Genomic DNA, 15061 nt, shown 5'->3' with positions numbered 1-15061 from the left:
CATATTTTTCCTTCAATCAAAGAAGACATCTCAAATACCTGCTTTAACCACTTTATCAATTTGTCCTGTTATGCTTTATGAAGTTGGATTTATACTTCAAGTTCCTCCCAGGAGTCAATATACCATTTGGTTTACATTCCTTTACCCAGTTGCAATTTCCCTAATGGCATTACTTTAAGAGTTTTCAGAATTAAAAATCAGGTAAAAAACATTGCTGAAATGCAATCTATGTCAAATGTACTGCCATCATCAGCTCGACTTGATACCTCTTCAAAAAAAATTCCAAATTAGACAAATTTCCCATAACAAATCCATGCTCCATGTCCCTGATCAATTTATGCCTTTTCTAAAAAAGGTTTTCATTATTCATTAAAACCCATTCCAATTATTTACTCACAAATGAAATTAGACTAACTGACCCACTTATCTCTTCCTCCATTTTCAACAGTAGTTATCGGATCCTTTTCCATTATTCCATGAGCCAAGAATCGAACAGTAGTCAAATACTTACTTCAACAGACTGAAATATATTTCAACTGGCCATATCAATTTATCCATTTTCTAAAAAATCTTAAACCTCCTCTTTTGCTAGTGGAGGGAATCAACTTGTAGAACAATGTTAACTTTAGAAATGGAAGTTTCTGAAGAAAAACTAAAAAGGTCTTGAGTTTCAGTATCTGTTGCAACTCATCTCTCCAGTTGGCACAATGGTTATTCAACCAGCCTTAATAAAATTAAAAACTGAAGTTACACATAACTGGAAATCTGAAATAAAAAGTATACTGGAAACATTCAGGTAGAATCTGTGGAAAGAAAAATGGTTAACATTTCAGGCCTGGGAGACCTCATCAGTCTTACTGAACTCAGCTTCAACACAAGCAAATTCAAGTAAAATGAGAACTATGTTAAACCATCCATTAACTTGGCTCAAAATAAAAAATAATGGCCAAATAAAACTTCTTAAGGAAATACCATGCTGATATATTTTGGTTATATAGAAGTCTGTGCGGCATTTATTTTAAAATGAAGCACACAGTAAAGTAATGCCGATTGTGATGGATTAGTTAGCAGTTGATGTAGTTAGCACAACACTGAAATTTTAACTAATTGCTTCACAGTTTCAAAATAAATCTCAAACATATTTTTTCTGTACCATGAAGAGCACATTAAATGGTATCCATTATATCCATAATTCCGCCAAGAGGGTTTGGAGGCTCACTTGCCTCAATGACCTGGAGAGTTATGTTGGCTGAAGTCAGGGCTTTATGCTTTGATTCTTGGTACGGCCACCCATGCCAAATAGGTCAAACGGTAAAGGACAGACCAAGAGTGGTTCACCCGCCCTCCAGGTTCAGGGATTCAGCTCATGGCCAACAATCCCGAATAGCAAAACAAAATAGTTATGGAAACAGCAAAGAGAAATCCTTCCACATCTGAGTGCAATGGTATTCCGGAGTCTCCACCTGGGACTTGCATGACTGACAGTTGTGAAAAATGAGAGGAAGTTACTTACACGGTGAAAGAAGCCCTGACCGCTGCTAGAGATGGAGGACCTTGATTGCTACCCTAAATGCCAGCAGCATTTAAGTATATCCATAAATAATATACGTAAAAATGTGCAAAGTGTATTCCATATCTTTTCTCAATACCGATACCATCTTGTACGGGCCTAGTTAGGCCTTTTGGGAAGCAGGTGAAGGTGCAGAATCGCTAAACTGATTAGTTGTTATGACGTATTAGATTGCCTTAACATGGGAAACTTCAACAGACCTACAAAATGATTCCTTTTGATATAATCCTTACAGAGAAAAACAAAGTACAATTAAATAAAAACGAATATCCAAGAGGAAAGATACATGCTTAAAAGTGCGAATACATGCTTAATCAGAAATGGAAGTCATAGAAAGATTTATGCATCTCACCAAAACAGCAAGCCAACTTCAGGGAGGGATACATATTGAACAGATAGACAACCTTGAACTAATTGGCAGCCAGCCCTTGAGCAAACATCTCCTTTGTCTATGAAAAGCCACCACTTTTACTTCTGGTAACCCCAATACAAAGTGCACTGGCATACAAAAACCACAAGCCCCTAAAAAGCTGAAAATATCAGATTTTCTAGAGTAAATCACGTCTCAAATAAAGTATCATTAAGGCAACATTAAGCTGACTAATGAACAAACAGCTGCCAGCTAAAGATGAATTGGAAGTTGGATATCAGTGCATCTGACATTGTATTTTGACATTGGATTTACCCTAGAATCCAGCAGCTGGAATAAAAAAAATATACAATTCCTGGAGGAACTCAGCAGGCCGGGCAGCATCTATGGAAAAAGAGTACAATCGATGTTTTGGGCTGAAACCCTTCAGCAGGACGTTGACAGCATTTTGTGTGTTGCTTGGATTTCCAGGATCTGCAAATTTTCTTTTGTTTGTGCTAGAATAAAAATCATGCTGTAAAGAAATCCTGGATACAATTCACATCCAGTCCCTTCCTTATATGCCAGAGAATACTCACATTCTAATAGTCATTCATTCCTTTGAAGTGGATGGCTAATTTAAGTGGAAAAAGATGTGCAGGTTAAGAGTTTAAGTTAGATTATTTTAGTGTACCTGTTTTTATGCAATTTATTTCTAGCAGTTTTTGCTATTATTTACACCTATTTGAAAAGAAATTTACAATCAGAAAGTTGTTGAAAAGCAGTTCAAAAGGCTTGACATTGGTGAGGTGTCAAATATTCACAATACACTGCCCGAGGCCTACTTGTCCTTTGGAGCCTGCTCCGCCTCACAGGACACCTCTAGGGTGCAGAGAGAGGGTCAGCTCATTTAGCCCACTACATCCTGAAAACGCAAGTGTGGACAAGCAGGCACCACGAGTTCAGGCCTGTGTCTGGTCTAGAACAATCTGATCCAAAAAAAATTAAAATGTAAGTAGTTTGGTGATCCGGGACTTCCTGTTGCTTGTCACTTCAATTCTCAATCCCACTCTTATTCTACAGCCTCCATCACTGTTAATGAAGGCCCAATATAAACTAAAGAAAAACATCTCATCATCTTTCTGGGCATTTTGCAATCTTCTGGAATGAACACAAATTTTCAACTTCAAGTAAACAGTATTCTAATAATTTTCCAATACGAGGTGTTTGCTTTGTACTGATCTTTATTATATAAAATGTCCCCTGCTCTAACTGACCCCATCCCCTGATGGTCTTTTGTCTTATACTCCACTCCCACCACACAGAAAGGTCAGCAGATCTTTTAAATATTCTTTCAAATTTACACATTAACAAATTTAAATTCCTCATCTGCTACACTACCACTAACACCTACTTACAGAATCAGAATCAGGTTTATTATCACCAGCATGTGTCATGGAATTTGTTAACTTAGCAGCAGCAGTTCAATGCAATACATAATATAGAAGATGCAAAATATGTGGGTGCAGTTCAGTGTACTATCAAGTGTGCAAGGGAGCAGACAGCCACATGAATGAGGCAAGGGTGACAATAGATAGGGATGGTTATTAAAGTGAATGACAGCTGTACATAGGGGTTTTCAAGAGACTGCAGATCTTGGAAAAGGGAGCAAAAAAAAAAAAGCTACTTGAACACAGCAGGTCAAGTAGCATCTGTTCATGCAAAGAACTGCAATAGAACTGAGTGTACAAGAGAAGATAGCTAATAAATCAAGAGAGGGCTGAGACAGAGCCTGGTAGGTGATAGGGGGAACCAGACAAAAGTACCCATCTTCCATGCGTCTATAGACCTCAGTGAGGCCAGTAAACTTATCCATGACACTGGGGGCTTCACTCTCAGTGCTCAACTCAATGGCAATTATGCTTGATATTCTTCAGGGAGAAATGAAATTGTACGGCATTGTCTCCACACTCTTATTGATTAAAGTGACCCACAATATACACCAAAATAAGTATGCTTGCTCTCATTCATACTCCTTCATAACTTCCTCTCAGTATCTGCAACCTTTTGCAATGTTACTGTTTTCAAGCAGTGAGCACCTTCTTTCTACAGGCATAGCTACAATCACAAACACAAGAAAGCCTGCAGACGCTGGAAATCCAAAGTAACACACACAAAATGCTGGAGGAACTCAGCAGGTCAGGCAGCATCTATGGAAAAGAGTAAACAGTTGACATTTCCGGCTGAAACCCTTCTTCAGGACTGAGACTATAATCCATCATGGACAATCAGATACATCCTCTCCAAGACCTACTGAATAAACATCAGAGCACCCTACCGAAAAGGCTCATTCAGCTCTGCTGTCATAAGGATTGTTACAGAAAATCTTTCCTACCAATGCAATAAATATACAGTATACAAAAGTTCATCTCTGTGTGACCAGAAGAACACACATCATAGTGGTCTGTTTTATTATTTCATACATTATTATTGCACAATATTGGACACTGATAAATTGTGTATATTATTGAGTACTTTAATATTATTTATTATGTTTTTAAATGTGCTGCTGTAACAAAGCAATTTCCCATTCAGGATCAATAAAGTACTTATTATTAGAAAAAAAAAGGGGAAGATGCCAAATGAAAGGTCTTGGCCTGAAATGTCGACTGTCTGCTCTCTTCCATAGATGCTGCCTGACTTGCTGAGTTCCTCCATCATTTTGTGTGTTCCTATAATTTCATCAGTTCCTAATGCTTCAATTGACATCAGCCACTCAAAATGGAACACATGCCAAGCTAGGCAGCGGTATTAATTATAACTTGATACAAAAATGAAGACAAAGACATAGGGGGCATGAATTTTGTGTCCCTCTACTGGGGCAATAGGATCCTAGTTAACAAAGCATTCCAGTGTCATCCAATTGCTCCTCAAAATTTTAATGTTGTGCACTACCACCACCTGCTGGTTTTCTAGTGCAAAGCAAGATATCTGAAAGCATTTTAACACTGAATCCATCTCTCGAGACAGATTATCCATCAACATTTTTACAAACCCACTGACTCTTGACTAACTCTCCAAACACTGTCACTTGTAAAAATGCTATTCCCTTCTCTCTGTTCCTCCATAGCTGTTCTCAGGATGAGCCTTTCTATTCCAGAACAGTTGTCCTCCCTTTTTCAGAAAATGGAATTTCCCTTCCAGCACTATCAATGCTCTCCTCATCCTATTTCCTCCCCCAACTTAACAGGAATAGGGTTCCACTTCTCCTACCCTACCACCTCCCAAGCTTCTGCATCCAAACATCATTCTCTGCAAATTCCACTATCTCTAACATGATCCCACTACCAGTCACATCCTTTGCTACACCCTGTCTCACCTTTCCACAGACATCATTTGCTCCATGACTCTACTGTTCACTCTTCCCTCCCCACAGATCCTCCTCCAGGCACTTTTCCCTACAACTGTGGCAAGTGCCACACCTGACCCGACATATCCTCCCTCACTACTATTTGAGGCCCTAAACACTCCCTCAGTTGAGGCAGCGCCTCACTTGCAAGTCTGTCAAGGTCATTTACTGCATCCGGTGCTGCCTCAAGACAGTGAAACCCAACATAGATGGGGGAGGAGTGGAAAAGAGGGGGAAAATGCTTCATCAAGCACCTTCATTCTGTCTGCCACTACAGCCAGGATTTCCAAATGGTCACTCAATTCAACTTCCCATTCCTACACGTTTTTCAACATTCCCCTTTACTGCCACAATGACACCAAATACAGGTTGGTGTATCAATGTCTCATATTCTGTCGGGGTAGCCTCCAACCTAAGGCATGAGCATTGATTTCTCCAACTTCTGGTAACCACTCCCTTGTTTTCCCTCAGCCCCCAAAATCTTCCCCCCCATTCTTGTGACCCCCCCCCCACCCCTTCTCTTCCTCATCCCTGCCCTCGTGACCTGCCCATCACCTCCCTCTGGTTCCCAACATATTTCTGATGATATATTTCTGATGATTTTACAGACAAAATAGAAGTTACTAATCCCCGTTTTACCACAAGAATGCAGAAATTATCTGTTTTGCATATTCAAAACAGATCAGCACCAGAGTTCAGGTTCAAGTCAAACTGTGGAAGTAATCTTATCTGTATGCTAGAGCCCTACATCGGCAACTTTATAAAATGTGAAGTTTGGAGAGTATTAACCCACAAAAATAAACTAATTTAGCAAAGCATACAGTTATTTAGACATGCAGCTGGGAAAGAAGCCATCTTGTGCATCATCACATCCATAACAATCTAATTCCATTTCCCAGCATTGAACAATATCCTTCTATACCCAAACGTTGTAAGTGCTCGGCTACAGACATCACTTAATTCTGTCAGCATCACACTTCAACCACTCTTGAGCAGTGCATTCCAAGTACTCACCGCTTGCTAGTCATAAAAGATTGCCCTCCCATTCCTTCCAAATCTCTTGCTCCTTACCATAAAACTTTGTCCTCTAATTTTATCTACCACTGAATGGCAGTTTACCTTATCTATACCCCTCAATTTTAAATACCTCAATTTCCCTTAACCTCCTCCACTCTTTGGAGAACAGATTTAGCTTCTCCTGTCTCAACTGAACTACTCCACTTCAGACAACATCCTGCTGAATCTCCTCTACATGTTTTTCAGTACTATTACATCCTCCTTATACTTTGATGACCAGAACTGCATATTCAATACTCCAGTTATGTTTGAACCACTTCAATATTCAATACACTGAATGATAAAGGCAAATATCCTATACGCCTTTCCAACCACATTATCTACTTACTCTGCCACCTTCAAGAGTACAACTTGAAGTACAAGAACCCTCTGCACATCAATGCTCCTGAAAACCCGACCATTCAAGGTACATGTCCTTGCCTCATAAGGTGTAGAGCTGTGTGGGAGTCTAGCATTGCAATTCAAATGGGGTTTCATTATTCATTCACTGACCTCAACAATGTCCCCTTAATTAGCACCATGGAGAGCAAGTAGCTTGACTACCACCTGATACCCAAAGCTTTACCTCCAGCTACAAAAGTAGGAAGTGTAAAATATGCTGGAACATCCTTGAAGTGTGTGGCTCTAACACACTTGAGCAATTCCACAGTGCAAGCATAAAGCAGGCAGCTTAACTGGAATTATAATTTTCACTTTCATCCACATTGCGTTCACCGCTGGCAAATGATGCCCACAAAATTCACTGCTGTTACTCACCTAGGCCACACTGACAGAAACTCCCAACTATGTGACCTCTACCACCATGAAGAATAAAAGGTTCAAGTTCATTGGAAAACCACTACTTTCATGTGTTCCATCAAGTCGCACATCATCCACTTTGAATGGCCTTCTTAAGTTGATTCCAAAGCCCAGAACTCCCTCTCTAACAGGACTATGGAAGTACCTTCATGAAAAGGACTGAAGCAGTTCAAGGCAGTAGCTCTTCCCCACCTTCTCATGAGCAACATGGATTTGCAATAAGTGCTGACCTTACCAGCAACATACAAATTCTGAAAAATAAATTGTTTAGGAAAAGAATTTACATCAGCTTTGCATCTAAATATTCTTTCCCACACCTATGAGGACAAAGTGAATGTTGGCACAGTGGTTACGTTACAGGAATAGTGAAAAAGGCCTGAATGACTGAACTAGAACCATGTATTCAAGTGCTTACAATAATGCTTGGAATTGTAAACATACAGCTAATTAAATGTTAACAATTACTTCATTTACCTTACCTTGTAATAACTGCATACGACAATGTGGTTGCCTTGTGATATGGTCTTACAAGCCATTTAAGTGCATCAAGGTAATATGTTTAAAGTTAACAACAAAGCACCATGCTGATTATCACCCTAAACATTCACACCCACCCTTTTCTCTATTATCAGTGTATTACATCTGCACTGTCATCATCAACATAATGAAATGCAACAAATTACCATGATTTCTTCAAGAGCGTTTCGCAGAGCATCAGTCTTTATCATTCATGATATGTGCAGCTTTCTAACTCAAACACAATCTTGACACAGAAATATACTAAACACAAGAAAATCTGAGGATATTGGAAAGCCAAAGCAACACACTCAAAATGTCGGAGGACCTCAGCAGGTCAGGCAGCATCTATAAAAGAGAGTGAACTGTCAACGTTTCAGGTCGATCAAAATCCTGGTACTGCCAAACCAACAGCTCTGAGGAATTATTTTCACGATACAGAACTTCAGAGGTGATAAACCACACATCACCCTAATGGGCAATTACAGATAGACAATAAATGTTGACATTGACCGCTTGGGTTTTCTCCGGGTGCTCCGGTTTCTTCCCACATTCCGAAAACATCAAGTTACGGCTAATGAGTTGTGGGCATGCCATGTTGGTGCTAGAAGCATAGCAACACTTGTGGGCTGCCCTCAGCACGATCCTAGGACTCTGGTGGTCATTGATTCAAATAACAAATTTCACTGTACATTTTGGTGCACATGTAACAAATAAGTTGATCTTCAAAATTCACCTGCTGTATTAAACCTGTTCCTGACTTAGTGAGTTCAAACCAAAAAAAAAGTACTAACATAACATTTATAACATTAAATGTATAACCTAAGAAAAAAAAGTTGACACAAATGCTCCAAAAGTGTAACGAAGATTCATGACAATTTAACAGGAATCAAAGACCCATGTTTTGGGGAGGGGTTGGGCAACTTCATACCTTGGACTGAGGAGTGACCCCATAGAGAGTATAATATCATAAGGGGCATAGACAGGATGAATGCACGCAGTTGTGTCCTCTAGGGAAAGGGAAACAAACTATAATTTTAAGGTGACAGAGCAAAGACTTAAAACAAACCAGATGGGCAAATTTTTCATGCAGAGGATAGTAAGTATATGGAATGAGATGCCATGCAAAGTAATTGAGACAGGTACAATAACATTTAAAAGACATTTGGATATGTACATGGATAGGAAATGGTGGAGGGACATTAACCAAACACAGGGAAACATTTTGTTGGCATGGACAAATTGGGTCTGTTTCCACTCTTTTATTGTATGATTCAAGATCCTCTAATATTTTTGAAAGAAGCTCAGTGCAATCAAACAAAATATGAAGGACAAATGTCATCTTCCAAGATACCGTAACTGAGAAGACAATTTAGTGAATGAAAAAAAAACAACGCACTTAGAGCAATCTCTCTGTAACTAAGCAGAAACACAAATAACTGGAGAATTAGAATCTTCAGTGCAACATCAGTCAGATAAACCAATAAAACTATCAGGCTTGATTGACAGTAGGATTATCCAATGATGCCCACTCCTTCTACAACTTATTCATTAAAAAGTCTTTCATAAAAAATACCTAGTGGCCAAGACAAAAGCATAAACTGCAGTGTCAGGATTTCAAGATCCTTTAAGGAGCTGTATAAATTCTTAACTGCTCCACAAGATGGAGCTTGCATCAAGTAGCAATTGGGGTCATCAAACAGTTCTGACTAAATAGAAGGATGTCGAAGATGCTGCTCCTTCTTGATAACACAAAGTCAAAAATGGTAAGTACATTATGATCACTGAACAGGCGCACCTGCAGAACCTCAAGTTTCGCTCTGCAAGCAAGTATTTAACAGCTTTACAGGGTCTGAATTTATGCATTTAATTCTTGCACTGGAAAGAAGCCCACGCACCAATATTTTAAAACAGTATTATCATATCCAGAAAGTACTGAACCTATTAATCTGATTCTGATTACAGCAAGCTTGCTATAAACATTCAATAAAGCTTCAGGCAGTGAAAGGTTATAACGAAATTTCAAAACAGTCTCCAGGTTCCTTTCTTTAAAATTAAAACCACCTGGATGAACTGAGTGCATACTTATAGAAAGGATCAGAAATGGAAACAGAGTATTTGGGAATAAGCAGCATCGCTACATGCAGAAGCTTGTTAAAGGGAACGAAGTCGCCAAGATGTTGTGGGCTGCTGAAATTAGTTTGACTGTCTTTGAGGAAGAAACTGGAATTTCCCATAGACCTTTACTCAAATTGACCTGCAGATTTCATTCTGCTGATCGTTCCCTCCCCAAGAAGATAGCAGGCTGCATTGATGGGAATAACGATGATGCAAGCACAGTACAATGCAATATTTCACTTGCTTTTTTTCATGCCCCTCAGTCCTTTTTACACACCCCCCCCAGTTCAAAGCAACCAGCAGTAGAAGCTAATTTAAAACAGCATAAAGGGGAAGAGGAAATCACTGCAATAATCCCATTAACAAAATTGCTGTAACAAAATTTAATGTTTAAACCAGGGCACAGACAAAATGTATAAGATAGGGCTTTGTGTACTCATGTTTAGGAAGTGGACTAAACGGCATACAACTTTTCAGATAATGTGAGAAACAAATTAGTATATACTAACCGTGAATTAATGATCCATTCAGCCATTGTATATAGTACATTTGTGGAAAAGAAAGCAGGATCTCATTGCTGATGATAGAAAATGGCAACAACAAGACTGCACCAGCTGAAACAGCCAGAGTAAATGTGCAGAGGTACAACCTAAAAATGTGTGAAAAACAAAAATTAGAAAAACAATTGATTTCAGCTAACAATTAACAATGAGAACAAATGAAACCACACATCACTCCAACTAAATTAGTGTCATTCTATCCTACTAGAGAAGGGCAACATTTAAGGAATGTAGTCAATGGTGAGAGTCAGTGGGAGAGCCTCAGAATCAGATTGAATATTTGGCAAGAAACTATTTGTTTAGTGGCAGCAGTACAGTGCTAAGTCACAAAATTACTATTACATAATTAAAGACTGCAATTTTAAAAAAAGGAACAACAAAAGAGGGCTCATGGACTGTTTAGAAATCGAATGGTAGAGAGGAAGAAGCTGCTCCTGAGTCATTCAGTATTGATCCTCAGAAGCACCTGATCTCCTCACTTAAAGTAGCAACAAGAACAGGGCCCTGGAGAGGAGGGCATTTAGTGATGAATGCCACTTACAGTTGGTAAACAAGGAAATTAACCGAAGGATAAGGATGATGATCAAATTAAGGTACTGGACTGAAGGACAGGGCCTAGTTCAGTTTTGCATGACTGAACTTGGGAAAAGTAAACTGGTGACAAGCACTTGCAGTTAAGTGGACAGGTAGCAACATAAATTAGGAATACTGAGCGCTGAAATGAAGGAAAATCCTACAAGTGTATTTAAAATATAGGAGAATTTTTAAAAAGAAATTATGAAAGAAAAGTAGGGGCACAAAATAGCCCAAGATGAAGAAAAATCCCAAATCGATTAGAGACCAAACTGCTAAGTATGATTGGAGCCACAGCTCGTAGATGCGCTCAAATGGATACTTCTTGTCTGTACTCACTAAGGAAGGCAAAGTGATTGGAGAACTCAGAGAAAGTCAATGGAACTCTATAAGCAAATTGCCATTGAAAAGGTGTTTTTATATCTGCTAGAAAACTTAAAGTTTGGATAAATCTTCTGATCCTGATGAGATGAAACTTGTGTTGGGAGGCAAGAGAGAAAATTGTGGGGTCCGCAACAGGCATCTTTTCTAGCCACAGATATCCAAACTCAGCATATGACTTATAGTCAAAGTACACTGAAGTTAAATGGAAGAACATGACATTAAATGGAAAATGAAAACATTTTATTGGTACATACGAAATTCTGTTCACAATGGCATCTTCATCCTCATTATCATCTGCAAAACAAGGAAAGCCTTAAAACTGAACTGCACAACAATTCAATTGTGTGCAGTCAAAAATAGTTTAAAGTTTAAACTGAATTAAAATTACTCAATACAATTTGCTTACAGTCACGAGATAAGATTTTTTATACAACTCTGGAATAGATTTAGATAAAATACTACAAAATTATTTTTCAAAAACTGCAAATGTGTTTCATTTTACAACCACAATTGTATTTCAAATGTCTACAAAAGTTAAAAGGATTTACTTTCAGAAACAAAGGCCACAGCCACAGTTAAAATTAAGTTAAGGAGAAATCAGTGAGAAATTGCTATTCTGATATACAATAAATAGTTGCATTATATACATTTTTTGAAGAACAGCACATAATGGTTTTCATTTGAGAGGTTCCAGTTTGTTAAAAGGTTGATTTAGAACACAATCTCACAGTTTCCATGTCTACAATGCTGCTTGAAGTGTCACGGGCTGACGATTTTCAGCTACTTCAAACTTCTTGTTTTCTAAAGCTGGAGTTTTTTTTCTTTATGATCCTACTATTTACTGGGTACTCCCTTGCCTTATTCCGCCTCTAGAAAGGCATTATTACACACTTATCTGTATTAAATTCCATTGGCCACCATCCTACTCAACAGACCTCACCATCTACCTTGCAGTTTAAAGCTTTTCACCTCACTGTCAACCTGAAGAGCAATTTTTGTCATATCTTTAAATTTCTTTTGCATGCAAAAGTTCAACTAAATAAACCTAATAATTTCATCCTGATAAATGGTCTCAGCCCAAAATACCAACTCTTCATTTCTCTCTATGACGCTGCCTGACCTGCTGAATTCCTCCACCATTCTGCACGTTGGTCTGGATTTCCAGTATCTGCAGAATCTCCTGTGTTAATAATTTCATCAGCATGTGCTGATGTAAACTCAATGTAATTCATTATAAATACTTCCACTAACCAATCAGAAATATTAAACAAACCATAAATGGTTATTACTATTTAGAAATTAAGACTTCAATAAAATTGTCTATTAACATCTTTAATAATTAGAATGCTAATAAATATGAAGTTGAAGTATTGCTAAATATAATTAATAGGATTCTAAATGGTATTCAAAATTAATTAGAAAAATGCAAATATAAATGGTCAAGGCTTCATATTTTCCTGGATTTAAAACAAAAATTGCTTGACAAAAAAAAATTAGGATTACATTCGTAGATTTAACATTGATAGTATTGATTTTGCTTAAGTGCATTAAATTTTCATTTGAAAATAATTAAGCAAAATTGAGTACCTGTAGTTGGTCACTGCAAAAGCGGGATTATGTCATTCATTACATGATTCACAAAAAAGCCTTTTGTAAACTGTCAGTCTTGGCTCAGAAGGTTGAGAGCTCAGACTATAATACAGGCTGCCACATTACTGCATAATCTGCTCATTCATCTCACTTCACAAAACTTTCTTATGCACCACTTAGCTGCTGCGTTTCTCTATAAATTAATAGTGACAAGTTTCAGGAAATATTTAATTGACTAAAATCTTCACTGGGACATGCCAAGAACACACAAAACACTGCATAAATGGTTTTCTTCAAAGCACAGAGCCACTATCAATGCAAACTAAGAAATTCTGAGCAGTAGCAATAAAGAGCAGCATATGGATAATCTTTGTTTCCATTTATAACCTAAGTAGTTTTGCTTCTTCACTTTATGACATTTCGGCTTACAAACAGTTTCATAGGAACACTCTACATTCAGATAGCGGGGGAAACCTGTATATACACACACATTTTATATATTATAATATAAATAATCCATCACTCCAGAGTAAACAGCCCAGGTCATACATATAGACCTGGGTTGTTTACTCTGGAGCAGCAAAAGCTGAAGGGAGATCTGATAAAGGTTTATAAGATTATGAGAGGCATAGATGGAGTAGACAGACAGTATATTTTTCCCCAGGGATCAAAAGGTTGAATGCTAGAGGGCTAGCATTTAAAAGGCAAGAGAAGGCAAGTTCAAAATAAATGTTCAGGACAATTTTCTATTTACATACACAGTGCTGAGGTACCTGGAATGCATTGCCAAATGTGATGGTAAAGGCAAATATGACAAGAGGCATTCAAAAGGCTTTTAGAAAGGTACATGAATTTGTAGAAAATGATCAGAGAAAGACATTGTGTAGGCATAAGGCATTAGTTTTGTTTAACATTTAAATATCTGTTTAATTAGTTCAGCACAACATTGTGGAATGGAGGGGGTGCTATTCCAATACATCTCATGTTCAATCCAGAAAATGCAGTTAGTAACTTCATATGTTTTTTTAGCCTTGGGTCATTCATACCTCTATACCTTTGTCTTGCCTTGAGTGCTCTCAGATTACTCCTTTTGAGCATCTTCTCTGCACTGCCTAATCAATCCAACATTAACAGAATTAACCTTAACCTCCCGGCTCTCCTCTTATGTGCAATACATCTTTCCCTGTCAATTCCTAACTTCTATTCACCTATTTTATCATAGTCATACAACATGCAAATAGATTTCTCAACCCACAAAGACCATCAAGAACACCCACATGAACCCCGCTGACTAACACTTGGAATTTGCAGTCTTTTATGCTGTGGCAATTCAAATGGCAGTCCAGATACTTTACAAATGATACAAGGATACCTGCTTAATCTTCTCAGGCAATACAATGCAGATTGCTGGAACACTTTGGTTATAGTCAGAGCTGTACAACATGAAAACAGGGCTTTCAGCTCAGCTCATCCATGGTGGCCAACAGTTCCACTTGCCTGCATTTGGGCCATTTCCCCCTTAAACTTTCCACTGAAGCCCATTGCATTTACCAACCATTTGCCAAAAAAAATACCTCTCCGGCGCTCTAGTTTTTTCCCGTCTCACCTTAAACCTCTGCCCTCTAGCTTTAGAATCCATTATCCTGGTGAAAAGAGTGATTATACACCACATACATGCCCCTCAAACTTCTGTAAGGTCACAACTCAACCTCCTTGACTTTGGGGAAAGCAGTCCCATTCTAACTAATTTCTTCTAACTCAAGACCTCCAATTCAGGCAATACCCTTCTAAATCTTTCATGCACCCTCCCTAGCTCAATTACCGGTACATTGCATGACAGCATGAAGTGCATAGAAGGCACTTCAGTACAATCTCACCAATGTCTTGCACATTTGTAAAATGATGTCCCAACTCTTGCACTCTTTCTCTTAGTCGATGATGCCAAGTTTGCCATATGCATTTGTCACCACCTTGCCTAACCATGTAACCACTTTCAGGGAACAACAAACTTGTACATTCCACCTGCCAATCTTTTGCATGCTTTCCCAGTTGTACTTTTTGTAACCTCAGATCCTATTGCAACAGATCATGTTTAACCTCAGGCAACTTTCTTCACT

The 15061-nt window shown here is 38.3% G+C and overlaps 1 protein-coding gene across 2 annotated transcripts in view; it reads right to left on the bottom strand.

Annotated features, from left to right (window-relative positions):
- lmbr1 (limb development membrane protein 1) overlaps positions 1-15061 on the bottom strand; it is a 216854-nt gene that overhangs the window by 181982 nt on the left and 19811 nt on the right. For both annotated transcript variants that reach the window (XM_073054882.1, XM_073054883.1), the window contains exons 3-4: positions 11609-11648; positions 10347-10486 (exon numbers count right to left, since the gene is read on the bottom strand). In XM_073054882.1, the coding sequence (XP_072910983.1) occupies positions 10347-10486; positions 11609-11648 (180 nt within the window). The remainder of the gene's footprint in view (positions 1-10346; positions 10487-11608; positions 11649-15061) is intronic.

Source organism: Hemitrygon akajei, chromosome 8 (assembly GCF_048418815.1).
Source record: "Hemitrygon akajei chromosome 8, sHemAka1.3, whole genome shotgun sequence".
Taxonomy (NCBI): domain Eukaryota; kingdom Metazoa; phylum Chordata; class Chondrichthyes; order Myliobatiformes; family Dasyatidae; genus Hemitrygon; species Hemitrygon akajei.
This window is presented reverse-complemented; position numbering and strand designations above follow the sequence as displayed.